This window comes from Diospyros lotus, chromosome 5, assembly GCF_014633365.1.
Source record: "Diospyros lotus cultivar Yz01 chromosome 5, ASM1463336v1, whole genome shotgun sequence".
NCBI lineage: Eukaryota > Viridiplantae > Streptophyta > Magnoliopsida > Ericales > Ebenaceae > Diospyros > Diospyros lotus.
This window is the reverse complement of record NC_068342.1, coordinates 475,514-499,327: the sequence shown is the minus strand read 5'-3', so window position 1 is coordinate 499,327 and position 23,814 is coordinate 475,514. Positions and strand designations below refer to the sequence as shown.

General features: G+C 36.9%; 2 protein-coding genes and 1 long non-coding RNA gene across 3 annotated transcripts; 2 read left to right on the top strand and 1 right to left on the bottom strand.

Moving 5' to 3' along the window:
• Positions 1–3,243: 3,243 nt before the first annotated feature.
• Positions 3,244–4,912, bottom strand: LOC127802376 (uncharacterized). Its single transcript, XR_008023271.1, has 3 exons — positions 4,466–4,912; positions 4,074–4,220; positions 3,244–3,558 (listed from the first exon to the last, which is right to left on the bottom strand). It is a non-coding gene; the product is annotated as an uncharacterized LOC127802376 (long non-coding RNA).
• Positions 4,913–5,057: 145 nt separating this feature from the next.
• LOC127802375 (bidirectional sugar transporter SWEET16-like) lies at positions 5,058–6,980 on the top strand. Its single transcript, XM_052338139.1, has 6 exons — positions 5,058–5,247; positions 5,339–5,375; positions 5,464–5,674; positions 5,776–5,937; positions 6,055–6,174; positions 6,483–6,980. Exons 1-6 carry the CDS (start codon positions 5,211–5,213, stop codon positions 6,828–6,830), a joined length of 915 nt encoding a protein of 304 aa, XP_052194099.1. The 5' UTR covers positions 5,058–5,210; the 3' UTR covers positions 6,831–6,980.
• A 5,299-nt stretch (positions 6,981–12,279) lies between these two features.
• Positions 12,280–15,347, top strand: LOC127802374 (bidirectional sugar transporter SWEET17-like). The gene is made up of 5 exons (XM_052338138.1): positions 12,280–12,356; positions 12,452–12,488; positions 12,645–12,855; positions 12,967–13,128; positions 15,081–15,347. The coding sequence occupies exons 1-5, from the start codon at positions 12,323–12,325 to the stop codon at positions 15,306–15,308; spliced, it is 672 nt and encodes a 223-aa protein (XP_052194098.1). The 5' UTR covers positions 12,280–12,322; the 3' UTR covers positions 15,309–15,347.
• Positions 15,348–23,814: the final 8,467 nt, after the last annotated feature.

Below are 23,814 nucleotides of genomic sequence, written 5' to 3'. Positions count from 1 at the left end.
TTATTTTTAAATTTTTAATTCTTAATTAATTTTTTAACAACATATATAACAATTATATATAAAATATTAGTTGTGTATTAGTAAATAATAACATTTCTCATAATAATATATAGAATATTAGTATTTCAAATATATATATTATTTAATTATAAAATATATATATGACATCATCCGGTCGGACCACTCCGATCTAACCGGTCGGACTAACTGACTCGTGACCCAATTAATAGATCGGTTCGCTCTCCGATCCGATTTTTAAAACATTGCATAAAAGGACTAAGCTACTTGTTGAGAAGCGTTTACCGAAAGTTTTATTTTATTTTTAATTTATTTTTTCATCTTTTATCTTTTCAAAAGCCCACCCATTTTCTCTCTCCCCCATTTTTGCTCTCTCACTCTCCCTCTCCCTTCTTTCACTGTCTCTCCCACACTCTCTCTCTCAAACTCACTACTGCAAAGAGCATCGGTCATTGCCCCTTTCGGCTTGCCCTGCCACCGCCGAAAGCACCTTCCGCCATCGCGCCCCCCATCACCGCGAGCACTTTTCATTGTCGCCCCTCCCTCCACCGTAGCCCCCCTAAACGGTCATGCCCCCCATCACGCGCGCACCGTCCACTGTCGCCCCCCCGGTCACGAGGACTGGCGTCCCCCCCGGTTTGCCACCTCTGCGAGCACAATCGTTTCGCCTCCCATCGCTGCGAGCATCTTCCGCCGTCGCCCCCCCTTCTCTATAGCTTAATCCCCATATGGATTGGTTGCAATACATGGCGCTACCATCTGCCAGTGGGTGTGGGCTGGTGCCATTCTTTGCTTTCTTCGGGTGATTTTGGCTTTTCGTTTCCTTTTTAAATTTCTCATCTCTTCCAAGTCACATAGCATCCATCCCTCCATCTCTCTCTCACGCGCGCGCGCGCCAAGCTTCGTCAAACATATTTAAAAACAGGGGAAGTGTGGGTTCATGTTGGCGTAGTGGTATGGGTTCCGACAGCAGGCCATCATATGCAACTACATTTCCCAAGTTCTCCCCATCTAGATGAGTGTCACCAGGTTCTTTGGCTTTGCTAATGGTGGAATCTATAATCATTTCCCAAGTTGTAAGTGGGCTTCTTTCTTCGTTTTCTTTTTCTTCTTTTTTTGTTGCTCTCAGTGCTTGAGTTAGTGATTGTGCTTTGCTTGTGCTTGTTTTACAAGTTTAGACTTGAAATTTGAGTTCTCACCGGGAGGGGGGGGGAGTTGAGATGGTTTTATGTTACCCAAGCTGTAAATGGATTTTTGTTGTGTTACTAGTCATGTTAATGACTTGTGCTTTGAATTATGCTTGCTGACTTGTGCTTGAAATGTTGTTTGCTTTAGGGGTTTATACTTGAAAGTTGATTTCTTTTTAGTTGGGTTATGATTTCCATCTTGAAATTTGGAATGGATTTTATGTTGTGGAAATTTGTATAATTTACTAGGTCATTTGAAGATGTGGCATTATTTGCTTGAGAAACTGTAGATGAACTGGAATTGATCTTATTATTTTTTGACTGTTACAGATATTTTATTTAATAAGTTGTGATCTTGGTTTGTATAGATGTTTGTTTACTGGACTTGAAACTTGTTCCAACTAAGTACCTATTGATTTGTTTTTAGTATTTGAGATCTGTCAAGTGAATTAAATATGTTATTGTTTCTCAATTTCTGAATGTAATATTTGAGTTTGGTTCGGGTTATAGTTTTTAAGATGGCTTATTTTCATAATCGTGTTAGAAATGGTGTTTTGTTGTTCTATGCAATTTCCTGTGATTTCTAGATTTATTTGAGAACATTTTTTGTTTTAGCTTATCAATCTTGACATTTGAATGCTTTCATACTAATGGGATTGCTTCTTCACAATTTGAATAAAGGCTCATATAGGAAGACCCTTTTAAGATGGGTTTATGTTTGTTCAACTTAATCATGAGTATTTTACTTGTCTTCTTAAATGGTTTAAGTTTTATCATTCTCTAAATCTAGCAGTGAATTGTGTCTTGATACCCTTGGCTTATTTTCAACTCACTTCCCTCCAACAAAATTATCACTTGGCTATAGATATTTCAAAGGGGAATGTTGACCTGAATTTTCTTTTTGTTTTTCCTTGATTGGTTTTAGTTATAGGATTCAATCTTCAGGCCTTTCATTGTAAGAGTGAGATGGATCCAGAACCAAGGAAGTGTAGAAGAACTAACGGGAAGAAGTGGAGATGCAACAGGGATCTTGTTCTCAATCAGAAATATTGTGAGAGGCACATGCATAGAGGGTGCTAGCGTTCAAAAAAGCATGTGACAGCTTCTGTCATTGCTTCACAACCTGGTACATCCATTGATGCCAGCAAAACCACATCTTACCCTCTTTCAATTTCAGGTCCTGTAGATTTTGAACTTCCTACCCTCTCTTCAAATCGGCACCAACAGTTCTGCTACCACATCTCCCACCACCAACTCTGTTAGTGATATCAAGAAAGCATATGTGATAGTATTGTTTGAGAGTTAGGATATTATCCTCCTGTAGCAGTAAGGTTGCTCCACAGCAACCTAAGTATTACTGTCGTTGCATATGTATTTGTACAAAATTTATGACTTTCTAGATGTCGAGGTATTATTGTATTTTTTTAATTTCGTGATGTTTAAGCTATTATTGAGATTGCAATTATTAAACCTACTTTCTTTTTCTTCATTTGTTGCTTGTTCCCCTTAATTACATTATTTTTAATATGGGAATTTCTTGGACCAATTGGGACTGCTTGTTCAAGACAACTAGATTTGTGCGAGTGTGTGCATTTTGTTCATCCAAATGAACTTTTTCTCCCATGTAGCCTCGCTTGATTGGTCAATTCAAACATATTATCAGCTGATTCATAAATTAACCTTTAGTAAATCTGTCTGCAAAATTTATAGCTAACAATGCTTCTGCTGAATTTATTTACACTATATAATAATATACAGGAAGGAGTGAAGCACAAACTAGAAGGCAAGGATAGTCAACTCATTACACATGATGTCTAAATGCAGAAACAAATTTTTCTAACTCAGCTTAATAGTATAATAAAACCTGTACAAATTTAACCACTCATATTAGTTGCCATCATAAATCATAATATATACTTACAATATGTGTGTTTTTGGCATTAGTTGCCAATAGAGCAATCATCATATAAAAAAGATAGAAATTTTCTGGCAATAGAACAAAATCCAATTCCAAAATGTAAGAAGATAAAATGGACATCAGCAAGCATTTAAATGCTCCAACCATCATTTACATGAATAAAAGTTTTACACAAGCAAGTTAAATATTGTTACAATAAAATTGAACCAATTTGCCAAAAGTCTCATAAATATGTTTTAAGAAATTAAATTCTTAATAAAAATTAGTATGATTACTGAGTACATAACTTCCAAAATCAAAAGTACAATAATAAAATTTTCAAGGTGACTAAAATGTTAGATCTTTCACTTCACACTTGGTTTAACGATGAGATTTATAAAACTCATGCTCTCGGCCGTCCTTGCATGTATTCATTAACATACTGTACTGCATTACCTGCATATAAGAAAAAAAAAATTTAATGAACAACCTCCGGGACAATCCGACTCTCATCTACTAATATTTCTTCATTGCATGTATCATGATTTTCTGTGCCTAGCAATTCGTCATGGATTTCGAAACATTCATCTTCAAAACTATGAACTACGTTTCCTGGATAGGATGATAAAAAAATTAAAAAACAATTCTGCAACTTGTTAAACAAAGTAAAAGAAATCAAAATCCTATTAATCCCACAAAACTGCTACATATTGCAAATCCAATAGTTTTATCCAAGTCAACTTTTTAACTTTCATCCATCTATTCTTGTTAATGTATCTTAAACCTTTGTTTATGTTCTTATTCTTATGTAGTGCATTTCCGTATTAATTTAATAAATCTTTTGCTAAAATTAATTTGCCATGAAAAGGGAAACTAAATCTCCCCAAAACACCAAAATCACAACTTAATGCATTCTGAAAGTAATCAAAATGATTCTGAAAGTAATGAAAATGATTCACAAATGAAATTACCAATGTTTGTCACATCCAGCTTGCTCAAATCCGGCTCCATCAACGCTTTTTGAGACATCTTTGACAATTCACACGGGATTACTTGCTCCAATACAAGGAAATTCTGATCCAAAAAACCTTAGTTGTGAATTTAAAAAAATTTACAACCTGCAAACATGTCCAATATATCAGTTGGCAACAAAGGTTCATTGTCAACAGCACACATATAAATACAGCAACAAAATCATTAGCAGAGAGTACAATTAAAAAAAAAAAAAAAGAGATCACTGGTACAGATACAAAGAGGGAAGAAGATCAAATACAACAATAACATCCAATAAACGAGTACATATCAAAATATATACACATACATTTGCACAAATAGATGCGTGGTACAGAAAGAAAAAAGACACTTGGAGAACGGAATCGCGATAAATGAAGTGCAATTGCATTAAGAACTTTCGCAGCTCCCAAGCAAAAGAAATGATTTGGCTGTCTTTACAAACCCTAGCTCCTTATTATGCGTGGTGCAAGCAGTGGTGGGTGGGGATAAATGGCAGTGGGGGGGGGGGGGGAGGGCAATTTACGGGTCGCGGTGGTTGGTCAGAGGGGCCAGCAGGTGGGGGAGACCGAAGGCGGTGTGAACGGCTAGGGGCTGGGGGGTGGGCACGACCGTCTAGGGGGGCGACGGTAGAGGGAGGGGCGACAACGAAAGGTGCTCACGGCGATGGGGGGCGCGACGGCGGAAGGTGCTCACGGTGGTGGCGGGGCAAGCTGGGAGGGGCGATGGCCGATGCTCTTTGCAGCAATGAATTTGAGAGGGAAAATGTGGGAGAGACAGTGAAATAGGGAGAGGGAGAGGGAGAAAATGGGCGGGCTTCTGAAAAGATAAAAGCTGAAAAAATAAATTAAAAATTTCGGTAAAATTTTCGGTAGACGCTTTTCTACTAGTAGGTTAATCCTAAAAATGTTATTTAGCCTGTAGCCCAAGGCCTAAGCCTCTGCTAGCCGCTTGTTTCGTCGCCAAACCACAGCCACTCACTCAATTTCACCACCTACTCAAATTCACCACCCACTCACTCAAATTCACCACTCAAATTCACCCATCTGCTCAAAATCTGTACACCTTCCAAATCCCAACCAAGCAAGCCTCCATCCATGGCCGCTAGCTTGAGCTTCATCGTTGGGATTATAGGTTAATTATCAAATTAGTTGTTAACTCTCTCGGATGAACCCTTAAACATTCAACAATGATGTTACTGAATATTTATATCTTCTGAATGCAGGCAATGTAATCTCTATTCTGGTTTTCCTATCTCCCATGTAAGTATGTATATGCGTGTAGATATAGGTTCTGAGAAGAGGTATTTATTAATTTATTAATTGAATTTTATTTGTGTGGTGAATTAAGAGGGACATTCCGGCGAGTGGTGAAGAAGAAATCGACCGAGAATTACAAAGGGCTTCCCTACATCGCCACCCTACTGAGCACAAGCCTGTGGTCTTTCTACGGGCTTCTGAAGCCAGATGGCTTTCTTGTCGTTACTGTCAACGCCGCCGGTACTGTCCTGCAGTTCATCTATGTCGCCCTCTTTCTCATCTATGCTCCAAAGAAGACAAAAGTAATTAACGCAAAATCTATGTGTGTGTATATATATATATATGTATATGTATGTATGATGATGATACGTAGATTGAATTGATCATTGATTACTGGGCGCAGGTTCAACATGTGAAGTTGGTGGCAGCGCTGGACATTGGGTTTCTGGGGGGAGTGATAGTGGTGGCTCTGCTAGCAATCCATGGAAGCCTCAGGCTTACATTTGTGGGGGTTGTGTGTTCAGCTTTCTCTCTAGGGATGTATGCTGCACCTCTATCAGCCATGGTAACTTGATTTTATTCTATATTGGCTTGTTTTCCTGTCATTGGAAACTCAAAACAAAAACCTTTGATTGATTAATTTTAACAGAAATTGAGGTTTAATTTATTATGGGTTTGACAGAGGATGGTGATAAAGAGCAAGAGCGTGGAGTTCATGCCGTTTTTCCTCTCGTTTTTCCTCTTCCTCAACGGAGGTGTTTGGTCCCTCTACTCTGTGCTGGTCAAGGACTATTACATCGCTGTGAGCTTAGCATTCTCCATCTCTCTTAACTTTCTTCATCACTTCTATTTGCAATGCAATAGTCAAATTCCTTGGGCAAAATTTCTACTGGGTTAGGTCAAGGCCCCGGTTGACAGACTTGGGTCTTATCAACTGGGCGTCCAACTTACATGAAAACAATTCATTTAGCTAGGCTCTTAAGTGAACAAAAGGGGGTTGTTCCAAAAAGATTAAAACCATAACATCCTAAAGCCTACCTAAATGAGTGTTTTTTTTATATTGGTACAAGAATTGGAGTGTTTGTTTATGGACCCATAATGAGTGATCAGGTACCAAATGTAATTGGGTTGGGACTGGGCACGGCCCAACTGGTGGTCTACACCATCTACAAGAACAAGTCAATCTTGAAGGAAGAACAAGAAGAAGGCTCGGCCCACCTTGTCAAAGCCGCCGACATTGAGATGCAAGGACTTGACGAAGACGAAGACGGCGGCATGAAGAAGAATGGAAACCGCAGCCTCAACAAGGGATGGAGCCTTCCGAAGCCGCCGCTTTCACAGCATTTCAGCGTCAACAAGTTCATCAAAGCACTCTCTTGGGGACCCTATGAGCTCCGTTCTGCTTCGGCCCTTGAGAGTGACGATGACAATGGCATCACCGCCAAACATCACCGTTGATTCCAAACCAATCCACCCCACCCAAGCCATCGCCATCTATTAAGAGGTTGTTTGGCATATCCTGTTTTTTTAAAGAGTTTGTAACCCTTTATACTTATATGTTGTGTTAACGTTAAAAATTTGATAGCAGTTAAATTAATAACATGTTTGGATAAATATGTTTTAAGTTATCATTTATATAGTTACATGTTTAGTTTGAAAAAATTGATAAACTATTATACTTTAACAAAAACATAAAAAAATGAATATATTACTGAATAATATAAATAAAAATATGAATTTTTTAAAAAAATAAATTATAAATTGATGTCTAATTAATAAAATTTTTATCATTAAATGTTGATAAATTATACATAATTATTAAAAAAATATATTAACATAATATACAATAAAATATATTATATATATACACGAAGGAAAAGATGAAGACGACAAAGATAGACACAAATGGAGGAGACTTATTTAAAGGAGGACACAAACGACAGTAATGGCGACGGGCTGGAGGTAACGATGCCAAAAGTTGGAGGTGAGGATGGGCTAGAGTTTAAATGGGAAAAAGGGTTGAAAATTTTAGAGGTTATAGAGAGTAAATTTGAAATTAACTTGGTCGATGAAATAAGCTCTTTGCACTTTATTTGAAAAAATTAAGGGTAGTTATTGAAATTGTTATTAAAATAATTTATAAATTTGGTAACATTTAAACTCTTAAATTTTTAAGAAACACATAACTAGATAAGGTATGTAACGTACAAGTTGAAAAAAAAGATTATAAGCAGTCATATAATCGCTAAGCCAAGCACCCTTAACATTTCTTACTCTTTCAAATATGAGACACCAAACATATATATAATTAATTAATTTTATTACTATTTTATATCGTTCTTAATTATTTAATCTTATCACGAGTGACAACTGCCTAGCGACTTGTTGAATGCCATCGTAATCATAGTTTCAAATCCAAAATAATGGGAAAGGCTAAAATCATATATATGCATCTAAATTTTTGTCGCTTTTTTTTTTTCATAGAATTTTAAACTTTTCATGCATTTAAATGTGTCCTTAAATTTAGAAAATATATATATATATATTTATGTTTCTAAATTTTTTATATTTTTTTCTTGTGCAACCTTAAATTTTTTGTAATTTCAAGTATGTCAATGAATTATGCAAAAGTACTCATTTAGATACTGATCAGCAAGTGATATACATGTATTTTGACGTGACAGTTTTTTGACGTCTCTTTTTTTTTTAGGGTCTTATTAGCTCCATTTCTCTATCTCCGTCAGCATCTCCTCAACTCTTTCTTTCTCTTTGATTGCATTTTCTCTATCTCTGACGTCTCTTGTGTCTCCTCCAATTGTCTCTTGCAAGAACTATTACCCTAAAAAAATTAAGGAAATGTTAGAGAGAAAGAGAGAGAGAGTTGATAAGACGTCGGAGATGAAGAAGAGCGGAGAAGACACCACTAAAAAGAAAGAGAGAAAGAAATGAAAATATATCAATGAGCTAATGAGATGCCAAAAATGTTGGTACGTCAATACACGTGCGTATCATTTTTCAGTTAAGTGTTTAAATGGATGATTTTGCATAATTCAGTTACATATTTAAAATCATGAAAAATTTAAAATTACACAAGAGAAAAACTTAAAAATTCAAGAACATGAATATGTTTTTTTTTGTCTAAGAAGAGACGAGTAGATTGTAATTTTTTTTTTTAAACTTAAGGGAACCATTTTGTTTTATATAATCATTACATTCCTTGAGCATATAACACATGGAAATTAAATATGTCACGCGAATGGCGCTGCCTATTTTATATTAGCAAACCTCCAAAACGTCTAAAAGCAAAATGTTGATTAAACAAAGTTTCCGCATGATTCACGTGAAAATTAACAACCGTTGATTTTGCCGACAGCATTACCTTTACACTATCGTAGATCATGTAGCATTGTACCATAGGATCCATTTGGTTAATTGAAATAGAAATTGACAATATGAGAATAAGAACGAAAATAATAATACTAATGGAATACTCATTTTAATTTATTGTCGTGTTTAGTATATTTATAATTTAGGTACACTAAAATGACTTTATAACAAAAATACCCCAGATTAATACAATAATGAATATATATCATTTTTTTTTTTTGAGTATTAAAATATTATTCTTTGTTTTGGATATTGACAACTCTGATACTCAAGTCCCTGAGGAAAAAAAGTTAGCAAATATAGAATAGGGTTCTATTAGCATGTGTATACCTTTTGAAGTTCATTCCTACTTATAAATGGCCCAAAGTGACATTCGGAGTGTTATTTGGCTGTTGGGTAAAGATTCTCGAATAGTTAGAGAGATTTTAGAGAGATTATTGATTAACTATGCTTGTTAAATAGATTCTTGATGGACCAAGTCCAAATGAGTAAATTGGGTTTACTCGACTCTTCCATGTTAACAATTGCTCCAAATTTAGATTGGGTGAAATTTGGACTAGGTTGGGTTGAATCTGAGAGACAATTGGCAATTTCAAGTAAAAACACATAGCGACTTTAGATTAGTTTTTCTAAGGATAAATTTAATATAAACTCATTAAACTTTAAAAGTATAATTATTTACTCACAAAACTTTAAATTGTTACTATTTGCTCATTGAGTTTTTCTCAATATCGACCATCCATCACTTATTATATCTTGCAAACGAAAAATGCTCACGTGACTAACGAAATTCGAAAAAAATTAACAAACACTCATTAAACTTTAAAAATGTAATTAGTTGTTCACTGAATTTTAAATTGTTACTACTTACTCACTAGACTTTGCTCAACGTCAACCATCCATTACCCATTACATTATCATCTAATATTGCAAACGAAAAATACCCACGTGGCTAACAAAGTTCTAAGTGACCCAATCAAATTCTTATTTTCACCCAACTCAACAGTATTCTTTCTCTCTCTCTCTCTCATCTTCCCTTGCTCCAACAGCTACGATTCAAACGAGAGCGGCATGGCATCGAAAGGTGAGGCGATGGCGAGGCACTAAGCAGCAAGGTGGCGACGGTGAGAGAGTTTTGTCTCTCTCTCTTCTCTATCTCATTTCCCTTGCTCCAACAACGACAGTTGGCGCACGAGAAGCGAGGCGATGAGGCACCAGGCAGCAAGGTCGCGAGGCAAGACAGTGGGCGAAAGGGTTGATGGCAACCGCCGCTATTGAAGTTGAGTCAGCCGAAAATAAGGATTTGATTGGGCTATTTTGAATTTTGTTAGCGACGTGGACGTTTTCCATTTATAAGATCAAACAGTGATGTAACAAGTGATACATGATTAACGTTAAGGAAAGTTCAGTGAGTAAGTAGTAACAATTCAAAGTTTAATGAGAAAATAGTTACATCTTTAAAGTTTAGTGAGTGTTTGTTAAATTTTTTCAAATTTCGTTAATCATATGGACATTTTTCATATACAAGATATAACGGGTGATGGATGGTTAACATTGAGCAAAGTTCAATGAGTAAATAATCATATTTTTAAAATTTAATAAATTTATATTAAATTTACCTATTTTTCTCAAAACACATGACAGATGGTGATTGACGAGTCTACAAGAATAATGGAGTAATTTATTTCTACTTAGGTTATTCCGTGACAATAAACAAGTGCAAAGAAAGGAGACAGCTCGATGAGGGCAAAACTCCAAGTCAACCAAGGCTTGGCCTCAATTCGCCCCCAACTCAACTTGAGCGATGCCTCAACTTGGCTCTAATTCGACTCTTATAGGGTTAATAAAGTAATTTAAGTTATTTCCTCTATCACTTGTCCCTCACATGGGTAATAAAGTCATTTGAGTACGGATTATCTCTGACATTAAGGGTAATCAAACGTGGAATCCAGCTGGTCGCCGGCCGGAAGGGAGAACAACCAGGCCACGTGACTCATCCCAATTAAATAGCTAAAGCGTAATCTCTGCACGCTCTCTGTCTTCTCTCTGCAATCTGGCTTTTCGGACACGGTAATTAATTAATTAAATATAATCCATTACTTAGAGATTAATTAAACATAATCCATACTCAGAATCAGGAAAAGCAACCTCTCCCTGTCCTTCCTGCTGTTTCCCTTTCTGTCAAGTTACTTTCCAGCGTGTTTACGAGTTACGACAATGTCAGAATCTAATTAAGTTAATTACATTCGGCACCCTTACGTAATGGTTAATTGCTAGAATCACTCTTATTTTTTAATTTTTTTGCAAAATTACAGTGAATGCCGTACCATTGAAAAGATATCATACAGTCTTTATTCCACTCTAAATTTTTAATCTCTTCCCCGTTACAAAAGAAAAAGCAAATCTTGATGATAAACAAGAACTAATAACCACTAAGTAAATATCGATAAGATCTGACAATGTACCTAGGGTTTATTAAAATAAAAAAAATATTAAGATTATTATTATCAAAAAATACTCAAAGAATTTCACCTTATTTAACTTTGAAAGATAAACACTATAATCTAACTTTTGGATCCTAATCTAAGAGAATTTGAAACCCACGATATCTTTATCTAGTTTGACAAATTTTTTGTCAGCCCTAGATAATCGAGTATAAGAGTATTAATTAGAGATAATTCTAAATATCTTGACTTACTTTATTTTTGTAGTATCTGAACTCTGCATTAATTTTGTATGGTCTAATAAATTCGTCTCTAATTCAAGGTAAGTGAGCTTGGGAATTTCGAAAATGACTCTGGGTATTTCAGTATACTTTCCCAATATAAAGGTAATATCCTCCTTAGGAAAATCAAGAATTTTTTTGCACTCACTTCTAAGGACATAGCCTGGTAGTCTTGATGACTCTTTTTGGAGCTGCTCTATCATGGTTTGAGTGTTATTTTGAGATTGAAATCGAGAGTCACTAGATTATCTGATTTACCTCATACACCATCTGTTGGGGCTCGATGGTGTGGGACGTCTATAAAGAAATGTAAATTCCAAGAAACTCCTTTGCACCCACTATATATTTATTTTGCTTTTTTATTATGCTGATTTAAGCATCCAAAGCCATATTAAGGAATTCAACTCTAATGTTTTTTATAGGTAATCGTATATTAAGGTAGAGTTAAAGGTGATCAATCTTAAATATTGTACTATCATTAATTATGAAGGTTATTGAAGAAAAAAAACAAGGGATATAAAGTGTGCGTGGGTGTGAGAGAGAAAGTATTTTGATATTTTTTAGAGTTCAAGGACAAATGCATCTTGACGTATTTTTTAAACCTAGCCATGTCTTGACTACAATCTCTAGAAAACAAGAGGGGAATCTTGTAATTAGGCCATACTCAAAGGGGTGTTGAGTGTATTTTGTTAGAAAAAGAAATTGTGTAAGTCAAGCTAGCATATTCTCAAACCTAATAAACAAATTTAGTGCCGTCATCCCATCCAAAGACTTTAAATCAAGTCTCGATCTGTCTCTCAGCAACTCTGCAACTAATCCAACTTTCTTTCTTCCCATCATGGAAACCCTAAGTTTCTGCGTTGGAATAACTGGTACTAGTCCATTCACTTGATAGGTTTCTTCACGTAGCAACTCATCAGTGCATGCAGAAGATAGGCTAAGCTAACACTTCGTCTTCTTGTTTCAGGCGACATCATCTCAGTATTGCTCTTTCTTTCCCCAGCGTAAGAGAATTAGAAGAATGATGAGCTCGCTAGCTAGCTAGAGATGCTCGATCAATTTGATCCCTGGAATTAATATGGATGAATGATGAGAAATTATTGAATTCATATATATGCGTGTGTACAGTAGTTGATGCAATTTTGTGGCTTGATTTGCAGAGGGACGTTCTGGCGGATAGTGAAGCAGCGATCAACGGAGGAGTTCGACAGCCTTCCATACATCTGCACGTTGCTCAGCTCATCGCTATGGACTTACTACGGGATTACGCGGCCGGGGAGCTATCTCGTCGCCGCCGTCAACGCTTTCGGAGTCGTCGTCGAGACCGTCTATGTATCGCTGTTTCTGCTGTTCGCTCCTCCAAAAATGAGGGTAATTATAATTAAGCTAAGCTAAGCTCATTATTCAATTTATCTCATCAGGATTATGCATGTTAATTTCGTTGACTGGAAAATGAAGATGATGATTAACTACTGCATGCAGGCTAGGACGGCGATTCTTGCTGGGATCTTGGACGTGGGGTTCCTACTGGCTGTGATTCTAGTAACTCATTTGGCAATGGAGGGGGATACGAGGATTGATGCGATTGGGCTCCTGGGTGCTGGCCTCAATGTTGTCATGTATGGTTCACCTCTTGCTGCCATGGTACGATCGATCAAGCTTCCCCCATACTAATAAATTTAACATTAATTATTTCATCTTTTCTTATCCTTTTTTTACATATAATATTCTCTTCCTATCAAGTTAATGATTATAGTGCTTGAGTGGGTCAGAAAAATTAACGTAATTAAGAGAGTTACATGTTGAGGTTTTACTCTTCATATAATTAGTTGAAGTCCTCGATCGACATTTGGCCAAGATTTCCGATCGAGATTAATTACTGGATAAAATCAAATAATTAATAGGCGGGTACGTAAAATGAAGTGCAGAAAAGGGTGGTGATGACAAGAAGCGTGGAGTACATTCCATTTCTGCTCTCATTCTTCGTGTTCTTGAATGGAGGGATTTGGACTTTGTATGCTGTGCTTGTACGAGACTGGTTTCTTGGAGTAAGTAGTTACTCAAATCTCAATCTCAATACATGTTTACACGTTAATTTATATAATAATAATAATACATGACATTGTAATACATTCATCATTATATATCATATTAAATGCACAAAATTAATTATGTCACGCCCGCACTCTACTCTACTCTACTGCTGCCCCATGTTGACTATATAATATATAATTAATTTGTTGCATACCTGACGATTTAATTATGTCACATCACTTATATAATGATAGGTTTTTACTTTATATGATATATAATCCATCGACATATATAACAAATAGATATGATGACATCATACATATCTATATGGTTTGCCGGTCTAAGTTGGTGGTTGATTTTTTAATTTTTAATTTTTCATTGTCTTTTTGCTTTTATTGGGCAATAGTTTTGATTCACATGATCTATAGCTATTTTTTTTTTTATAGATATTGTTATTGTGTCACTTTCAGTACATCTTAATTTGATGTGATTTAATTTTTTTATAAATCCATCCCTTAACTTTTATATTTTTTTATGATAAAATATTCAACTTTAATTAATTCCAATTATACATCTAAATCATCTAATATGGCATAAATTCACCTTTCAACTTTTATTTTTAATTTTTTATTATGACACCCTTAATTTTGTTCGACTCCAATTGCACCTATGAATCACTAGTCAATTTCATGTCATACGAACACTTGATCAACGTGACCCACAACGTGTGATGTACACTCGCTTGATATAAAGTAATTAGTTTTTAGTATTATTGATGTAAATTTTATTTATATTAAAAAAGTCAAAACGAAAAGAAAAGGTAAATCTACTTTATTTTTTTTTCTTTTCCTTTTTCTTAAAAAAAAATCTTTGTGTAACACCAAAATCTACTTACCAAACCCAGAATAATTGGCCAAATCTCCAACCTGATTTCCAATCCAATCACCGCAAGTTCATTCTCATCGTGATCTTCGTTGGAAGATGAAGTTGGAGCATAAGTAGTATTGTTTGGTTAGATTAGATTAGAAAATTTTGAACTTAAAACAAAAATAGTGTCAAAAGTTTGAATTATGTTATCATTAACATCGAAAATAGATCATACGATCGATTTAAATCTCGAGGTAATGCATCATATCTTATTAAAAGTGTGTGAATATTAATTACAATTCCAAAACAGTCTAAATGTTAGTTCATGGGTGCAATTGAAATTAAACAAGGTTGAATGTGTCACAGTAAAAAAAGGTAAAAGTTGAGGAGTGAATTTATGTCATATTAATTGGATCAGGGTGCAATTAGAATCAAGTAAAATTAAAAGTGCCACAATAAAAAAAAAGATATGAAAGTTAAAAGGATGAATTTATACATTTGACTATATCTTATACACGAAGACCACATGGGCCGCAGATAGTATTAATTAACTAATTAATTAATTGCATGGATTAATTAATGGGGGCCAGGCAAGGCCAGTAAAGTAAATTAAGTAGTTAATGCTTATATATATATATATGGATGAATGGTGCAATGATGGATATGTTGCTGTTAATTGATTAAAATTGGATTAGGTACCAAATGGAGCTGGGTTTATTCTTGGGATAGCTCAGCTGCTGCTCTACGCCGTGTACCAGGTCCAGGGATCATCATCATCATCATCATCAAAACCATACTCCCGCAGATCATCAAAGACCATTTCTTCATCATCATCATCTCATCATGATGATGATCACAATCATCATGCGCAGCCCCTCCTATCTTCTTCTTCCACAACAACTGATCCAATTCATATATATTAATGTTTGCCTGTATGGGCAGCTCAGCTGTGACCAGCTGGGGGCACAAAGTGCTTGAAGTTTGAAACATATATATTAATGCATGATGACAGGATTGATATATATATATATATATAAAATAAATACACTTAATATAAAAATAAAGTATACATGCGTTATCGATGCAGGGTCAGGGGTCCAACGCATGTTCGATCTCTGTGCCTGCTGGGTTTTTTCCTTTATTATTGGGAAGCATGCATACAACTCTTTAAATAAAACATTTAATTAAAAGTGTACTTGCATTCACAATTATAGATCAATAATCTCGCATGATCAATCAACACTCCATAATAAAGATTAGGGATAGGTTGGGGTAAAAAGTTAAAAAAGAAGAATAGGAGCTACTTAGTGGGAGGGACGGAGGGAGTGAGGGGAAGCAAGGAAAGGAAAGGAAAGGAGAGTTGACTAAGGCAAGGCGAGGCGTGGGGCCCAGAAATTAAAGGTTCCCTGCTTCTTCTTCACCTGCCAAACTCAACTATAATAAATTACATATATATTTTAATTAATTAATATTTTTATTGGTAGCTAATGTTAAATTAAACATAATTAGGTAAGAAATGAATGAATAGTATTAACATTTAACAGTCTCATTTAATTAATTAATAATTAAGCCAACATGGCATTGGCTTATGGGTATTAGTGCGACCCACCAGGGTAAGGTTGTACGGAAGAGAGTTATATTCGTTTCCTTGCTTTTCCTTCTCTTCGTCTCCATTCTCCTCCACCTCCTCCGTCTTCTCTGTCTGTGTGTCTGTCATCTCTCTCTCTCTCTATCTCTGTATCTTTCTCTTCTTCACTGTTTTCCCATTGCTTGTAATTTAAGGTTTCCTCTCTCTCTCTCTCTCTCTCTCTCTGTGCCTGTCTCTGCTGCTTTTTCAATTTCCAACAAGCTTAAGCAAGCCGGAGGGGGCACCTGGAAGGAAGGAATCCCACGGCGGGCAGAGCGGAGTCCCCCACTCTGACGAAAACGATAATGATGAGCTACACCTACCATCCATCACTTTCTTACGCAAACCCCTTTATTTATTTCTTTCCCTCTCTTTTTGACTATTTAGACTACTACTGCCAAATCAACTCTCTCTCTCTCTTACTCACATAGATAACAGTCCTCTCTCTCTCTCTCGTACGCAACCTTATCATCATCATATCATCATCATCATCAATCTATCTCTGCACTATTGCAATGTCCACCATCAATCAAAATTAAAATATACATATATATATATATGTACATGTGTGTGTCCCCTTAATTCTCTTCATGATATACGCACCCAGATGAGTCTGATTAGAGCACAGCCCCTGAAAAAAACATACGCGCATGCATCGTCAGCTTAATTAACCCCGGAGTTACAGTATTCTCATCCCCACAGGTCTTGAACCCATCAAAAATGGATAAGGAGCCCCATGAACAGTTCGGTTGGTCAAGGAGGGGGCACAAAATGTCTTTCGTGATGAATCTTAGATCAAGATCGAGGATTGAGTTTCGCAAACGACAATGTGAGGTACTTTTTTTCAAAATGAGGGAGACTCTTTATACGCGGTGAGCTCGAGTCTAGCCACTGTATCCGACTAGATCACTATGATTAACCCTCCACGTCCTGTTGAACTGAGTGTGGGAGGCACCTAGAGTGAACGATTTCACCTTTGGACCAAAAATGGATCAAGGATTTGGTGTTCACTCGTACGTACACTAGCTAGTACTACGTTCTGCAGCTTACGTAATGTACTACCCTTCACTGCCTAAACTGCAATTTCTGTTCATTTATCAAAGGCTTAATAAAGGGCTTTTTTTTCATCAGCGAGCGAGAGCTACACAGTACTGTATCTGTATATAACTTCTCTAAACAAGTACTCTCTGTACGTACGTACGCACGTCAAACATATGCATGCAATTCATATGTATCATTCTAATAATTACAAAAGTATTATTTAATTCAAAAATATTATTTATTTGACACTTAAATTACAATTGAATTATATTTAACTTGACCAGCATAGATTGATCGAGACCCATTTGACTATATTAACTAAAGAAAGGCCAAAGATCCTTTCTACATTATCAGACAACCTTATTAAGAGCCTGTTTAAAGGGCGAAAAAATAATAAAAATATTTTCTTCTAAATTGTAAATTTACTTTACTTGCCTCTTTCTTGTTCGTTTCCTCTCTCCTCTCTCTCTTTTCATGATTGCCTCTAATAAGTTTCGATCATCACTAGATCACCTCACCAATTATTGTTGCATCACTTTGTCACTTTCGCCTCTCTACTTAGTCAATCACAATTGAGAGGCAATGCGATAAGGCGATACAATGATGGTCTGCGAGGTGATGACAATCATCGAGGCTTGCTAGAGACAACTATGAAAGAAGATAAATAAGATAGAAGGCAATCAAAGAAGGGTTGGGGAACAAATTTACAATTTGAACGAGATATTGCTATCATTTTTAGCCCTTTAGTCAATCTATGTTATTGGATAGAATAGATTAATCCAAAGTCAAATTTCAATTGGGCCCTTAAAAAGGTACACGTACCTATGAAACTATAGCTATTTACATGTACTATGGGCAAATTGACTTTTTATGTGATATATTAATAATAGTATCCAATTATATAACATGAATAAAAATTATATATGTCATGCATATGTAAAGGAGTTCTTTTATTTTTATCAGTTCTTTCACTTCTTTTTAGGGGAAAGAAAAGTACAAAAAGAAAAGTATTTTTAATACCATCCTTTTGAGCCGCTTGTATATATGCAGAGGGGCAAATCGGGTGGAATCGTTTGGCTAGGCTGTAGCAAGGCTTTTATATCTTTCCTACTTGTGAAATGTTTATATAAGCTGGATATATCCATAATTGATTCCTAATGTTTGAATCCTAATATTAATCTGTTACCAGACCGTACGTGCCTACGAATGCATTTAATAAATTAAAGATTATCATTACAAAGTATTGCCTTTTGTGTTATTTAAGATTAATACTTTTATTAAACATGTAAGAGAAATATATTTCCTGCTTGATAAACCACGGATCCCGAAAGCTGCAATATGAAGATAATATGCAAATCTAACTAAAGCAATATATATTTACCTTACGATTCAGTTTCTATAATATCTCTGACTAGGTCGATCGTTTCTTTTAATTTTTACTAATTAACAAAAAACATGCAGAAGCAATTGTCACCATCACTATAGGTATATTAATATACCTTCATCTTTTCCTTCAGCTGACATTTTAACTGCTACAAAATGACTGGTAAATGCTTTGTTGATGCGTATTGATTTGATCCAAATGAATAGTGAGCTGTGCTTTCCATCTGTTGATTATTAAGAGAGGTCTTCTTCTAGTTAGATTGACGACAGTTGAATCTCTTGTTTTTCTGTAAATGACTACAGTTGAATCTTGGTCGTCATCTTGGAGATGCGAACTGCATTGTCATTCGAGATACACAAACCCTGCAAATTACAATGGGGGCTTGATATATATATGTAGTCCATGCAGAGAGAGAGAGAGAGAGAGAGATTTTGATAACTTTAAACATTTGATGGGGGCAAGTCCGAACTTCAGCTGTGGTTATATATATAGAGCATACCTTGGCCATTGCCATATTGTGTGAGGAGAGAGAGAGAGAGAGAGCGAGCCAAGCACAAGCTGGAGGGAGAAACCCATGTTGGAGAAGGGGAGCACGTGCAGAGAGGGAAGCTCATGAAGTGAGAGCGAGCTTGCACGTGCCCTGCTTCTCCAGCAAGGGCTACTCACCCAGTACCACACCTACGTACCGCCAAGCCAATGCCATGCTTCGTCTCTTTATCTATCTATCTATCTATCCATCTATGTACGTAATACAATGGCTCATGGCTGATGAGAAAACCAGCGTATTCTCTTGTGTGTATTTATAGACAGAGAAGAAAGGAAAGTGGCGTGGGAAGAGAGAGTTAAAGCCAGCGATGGCGATGGAGTCTTGGAGTGGGCATTCTTTAAAGACGACCCCATTAATTAATAATATTGAAGAAGATCTATCTATATAGCCAAGCAATCCAAGTCATGGATGTATGCATTCATTTGTTTCTTATCACTTTGCCGGACGGGCCTGATGATGTACATGTTTCAGACACATAATGCTAGATTTGACCTCCGCTCTTGACTACTTGCCCAAGTAATTTGTCATTCTCTTCTTCCCAAGTCCCAACTATACACACATATATATAAGTGTGATCAATATATGTCAAAGTCTCCTCATATATATATATATATGTGTGTGTGTGTGTGTATGGGCATACGGGATATTCCCAGTTCTTCGTACTTTATGAAAAACAAATATATAATATAATGCCATTGATAATCTTTCCCAAATCAAATCAATTAAAACGGGTTAATCCATGCACATAGATCTTAATATTATGCCAGCATGCATGCATAATAAATTTTTACGTGTTTATGTTTTAGGCATGAATTGTAAGTTACTAAATCTTACTTAGTGTAATTAAACCTGAATAATATTAATTATAGGTTCACAAGAACACAGAAAAAAATACATACATATATATATTGTATGTAGATGATAGATAAATGATAAGAAAGTGGTGAGATGACAGTCATCAATCATGAACCGGATGGTGCAGGGGAGGCCAGCCCCGCGATGAGGAGATTGCTTTTATAGGGCCAGAGAGAAGTGATCCATCAATGGCAGTAAGTAGCAGTGAAAGATTAGATGGTTAATATATCTCATGATCAGGGAAGAAGAAGAAGAAGAAGAAGAAGAAGAAGAAGAGGAAGAGGAAGAGGAAGAGGAGGATGAGAGTAGCTATAGGTAGAAGAAGTGGGAGTGGAGGTTGCGTGTTGGGCGGAAGCTGTTTTATTAAAGAAGGGAAGGGAAGGGAAGGGAAGGGGGGTAGAGTGGTGGCGGTGGCTTTGCTCTTTAAGGGTGGAGTGTGTTTGTTTGTTTTGGGGAGAACATCTCTTGCTGCTGCTGCTGCAGGCTGGGCGAGTCCCGAGGCTGATATATATCGTTAATAACATTTATGTAATTGAGATATCTAAATGTCCAAAAGCGTTACTTTTGTTTAGCAGAAGGAAGCTGCTGCTGCAGTAGAAGTAAAATTGAGAGAGATTGCTTGCTTGTTAGCTACTTCATCGCGGCCAGCTCAACCCCACCCCACCCCCCGTAACTCATGCTGCTGCAGCTTTTCATTACGACGTCACTCACTCTGACTACTATACTACATTATTCTGCTCCCACTTAACTCACACTTCTCCATCCCATCCCATATATATAATATATATATATATGTATGTATGTAACAAACAACCACACTACACGCTTCAACTACACTTCTTCAAATCTAGCAGCCACTTACCTACCTTCACTCTGTCTATTAAGTGCGTTAATTAATTTCGCTATTCCCTCTAAATTAATTAATAATCTCTATTGTCACTCACACCTCCTTTTATTCAGATGAGGTTGATAAGTCCATCTCAATAGAGTTGCCCATAAGAAAATCCGGGTTGGATCTCTCAATTTAGTTTCTATTCCTTTCAGTCTAATAGGATAATCGACGAACAATTTCAGGCAATGACGATCCACACAGTACGAGTGACACTTGTAGGCACTTCAACCCTCAAGTAAGTAAGAGTTCAAGATGACAGAGTTTTTGTAAGACTGAAAAGAACATACCTTGATTGGTGGCCAGATAGCTTATATAGGAGAGAAGGGGAGAGCCCCCTGTGTGTCGCCAGTCATCATGAGATGATAAAGAGCTGAGATTTTCTGTGCTAATGGGGATTGAGGAGGGTGGAGATATTCGGAGTTAATGAGGCCTAATACGGTCGCAAGGATCTCGGAGGGCGCTGATAAGATGAGGGTGCTATAGAGCTAGTGTTGGGTCGAGATCGGGCTTAGGGATTAGGTCCGATGCCAAGCTATAAGCCTATTATTTGGGCTGAGCCCAACAAAATCAGTACGATCCACAACCCTTCAAGTCGGATGTTGACAAGGGCGAGCATTCAAGCTCAGGATGCATGATCGAGGTGTTCATGTTTTGGCATGTTTTGAGGTTGGGCTGAGCTTAATAGTTCCGAGAGTTGTTTTTGACGTCCTAATAAGTAGTGCATGCGGTCCCTTCGAAGTTTCTGCTCCGAAAGATGGGACGTCGTGAAGCCATCCCACTACTTCCACTCTGATTGACGACGTTGGATCTCTATTCGTCGGATACATTGTGCAGTGTTGATTCATCTTCGAGGATGGGCCTGATCACTCACAACCATTGAGGGATATCGATATAAAGGTTTATTTTCTTGCTTCTCAATCTCACTGATTGCATTTGTACGCCATCTTCGAATTTCTACTTCCCTAAGAACCTTTTGCTCCTGTACTACTTTCATCTCCGATCGTTCTTCACGCATCTTCAATTGTGACTCCTATTCACTGATTTCCGAAGCTCAATGCTAGCGATACTAAATGTTGCTCCGATCCAATTGCATCTAAACAATTAGGCTTTTGTTCGAGCCTTCAAAGTGTTTTCTAGCTTCCTAGGCTAGGAGACGAGTACGAGGGTGTTCTTCTACTTTTTTAGTTGAAGATAGTCGGTAAAGGCAATTGGGTTTCCTTGAGTGACCTTTCGAGGAGGCGATTGCTGAATCCCATTGACAGCACTTACAAGGGTTTTAATGTTAACTTCTTCAAGGTAGCTTCTAGGGAGGATGAGCTTACCTTCTTCTTGGACAAGGGTGGTGCAGAAAAGCATCCCTTGTACAGGAGGAAGGAGCTGAGTTCCATTATGGGGCTGGAGTACCGGAGCTTAAGCACGAAGAACCAAGTGATGGTGGACTTGCTAGATTCTTGTCCGATGTTGGAGACATCAGCTTTTCTTAAGCACAATAACGACCAAAAAGGCTTGGTCGAGTTTATGGGTTAGCTTTTGTCTTATCCTTCATTTTTTGGTTACTATTTGATGTTAACTGTAACGCCCCGTTTTCCCACAACGAGCGTTAACTCGAGATTTCAGGAATATATATATATATATATATTTTCAACATCAAACACACAACATAAGTCTCTCGATACATATACCTTCATCATAATCGTTTCCCGTCAATCCTGATCGTACCTTCTTAGCATATCAAAATTTAATAATAAATAAACTAAGACAGGTATTAACAATCACATCAGCAGAAGCAAGATCGAAACCTCAATAATATATAACCGACAATTCCTTTACAATAACCAAATCGATGTTTCACATGAAAATATCAAAAAATTTTACATAACCTCTGAACATCGTAATCATAGACAAAACTTACGAAAACTAAACATAGCAGCTACATTACGATGACATTCTTTCCCTTGGCGCCACTGCTTTCACCTGGAACGTTTGAATATTCCAGAGACATAGTCCAAATTAGACGCTGAATCATCTAAGTGAGAGTTCAAAAATATTTTCATGCAGATATGTAAAATCATATATAAAATCGATAAATCCTTACATGCACCAGCCTAAGAGAATCCCACATCGCACTTAACCCTAACCGGGGAAAATGCAATCTCTCTAAAGGCGACACGACCACTTCAGCCCATTGGCAAAACAATCCTACTTAAGAGAGACAACCTCGACATATGAACCTGGGAATCACCCCATTGTCATTGTTAGGCTTTACGCTTCTACTCAAAAGCATTCCAAAACCCAACGCAACCCTAGCCCCAAGAGTGTCACATCAGCACTATCCTCGGAATCGACGTCACCTCGGCGTTAATGCTATTGCTCAAAGGAACCTGGGGTAGTGTCCACTCGCAGCCCCGCCACTTGAGCCAACAATCGGGGTGGTGTTCACTCCCAGCCCCGCCACTTGGGTCCCGTAGGGTGAAGTCCGTCTCAGCCCCGTCCCAAGTGGGTCACCTAGCATTAATCCTAGGTACGCATCCCGAGTGCTGTCACTCTGGGCTACGTCACAGGTTACCAACCCACGTCCCACATGGACGACACAAAACAACCCAATGTCGAAAATCATAACATGCATAGCTTAAAATCAACATTTCGATGTATGGAATTTACCGTACGAAATTTAATGCATGTGTAAATAACCGTATGGACAATCCATCACAATAAACCAAGCCATAGGGATGAACACTCACAGTAAACCATTCACATGTCACTTAAAGTCTTTTAGGGTAGAACCACTCACAAGTCAAACAAAGTTGGGGGCGAACACTCACCTTAGGCTAAATTTAACATTCCTCAAAATGCGTGCCCGATCGACCTCAATTCTCGTGCCAAGCGGTCTCTAGTTCAAATTCGAGCCTCAACGATACCCTAGACATCATGTGCATTCAAAGGGAAATTAATATCTATTTTCCCAATTTTCTCCTTATTTTTCTCTAATTTCTTTCTATTTTTCTCTCGATAATTTCAAGTAAATACCTCTTCAAGCATTTTTTCTAAATTTTTCTCCACAAAAATTCATAAAACAATATTTA

Bases quoted from the DNA above. Each gene is read 5' to 3' on its own strand.
- LOC127802375 (XM_052338139.1), top strand. From the start codon at position 5,211: ATGGCCGCTAGCTTGAGCTTCATCGTTGGGATTATAG. The intron at 5,376-5,463 runs GTAAGTATGTAT...TGGTGAATTAAG, and splicing joins CTGGTTTTCCTATCTCCCAT to AGGGACATTCCGGCGAGTGG. The intron at 5,938-6,054 runs GTAACTTGATTT...TGGGTTTGACAG, and splicing joins CTGCACCTCTATCAGCCATG to AGGATGGTGATAAAGAGCAA.
- LOC127802374 (XM_052338138.1), top strand. From the start codon at position 12,323: ATGGAAACCCTAAGTTTCTGCGTTGGAATAACTG. The intron at 12,357-12,451 runs GTACTAGTCCAT...TTCTTGTTTCAG, and splicing joins TTTCTGCGTTGGAATAACTG to GCGACATCATCTCAGTATTG. The intron at 12,856-12,966 runs GTAATTATAATT...TACTGCATGCAG, and splicing joins TCGCTCCTCCAAAAATGAGG to GCTAGGACGGCGATTCTTGC.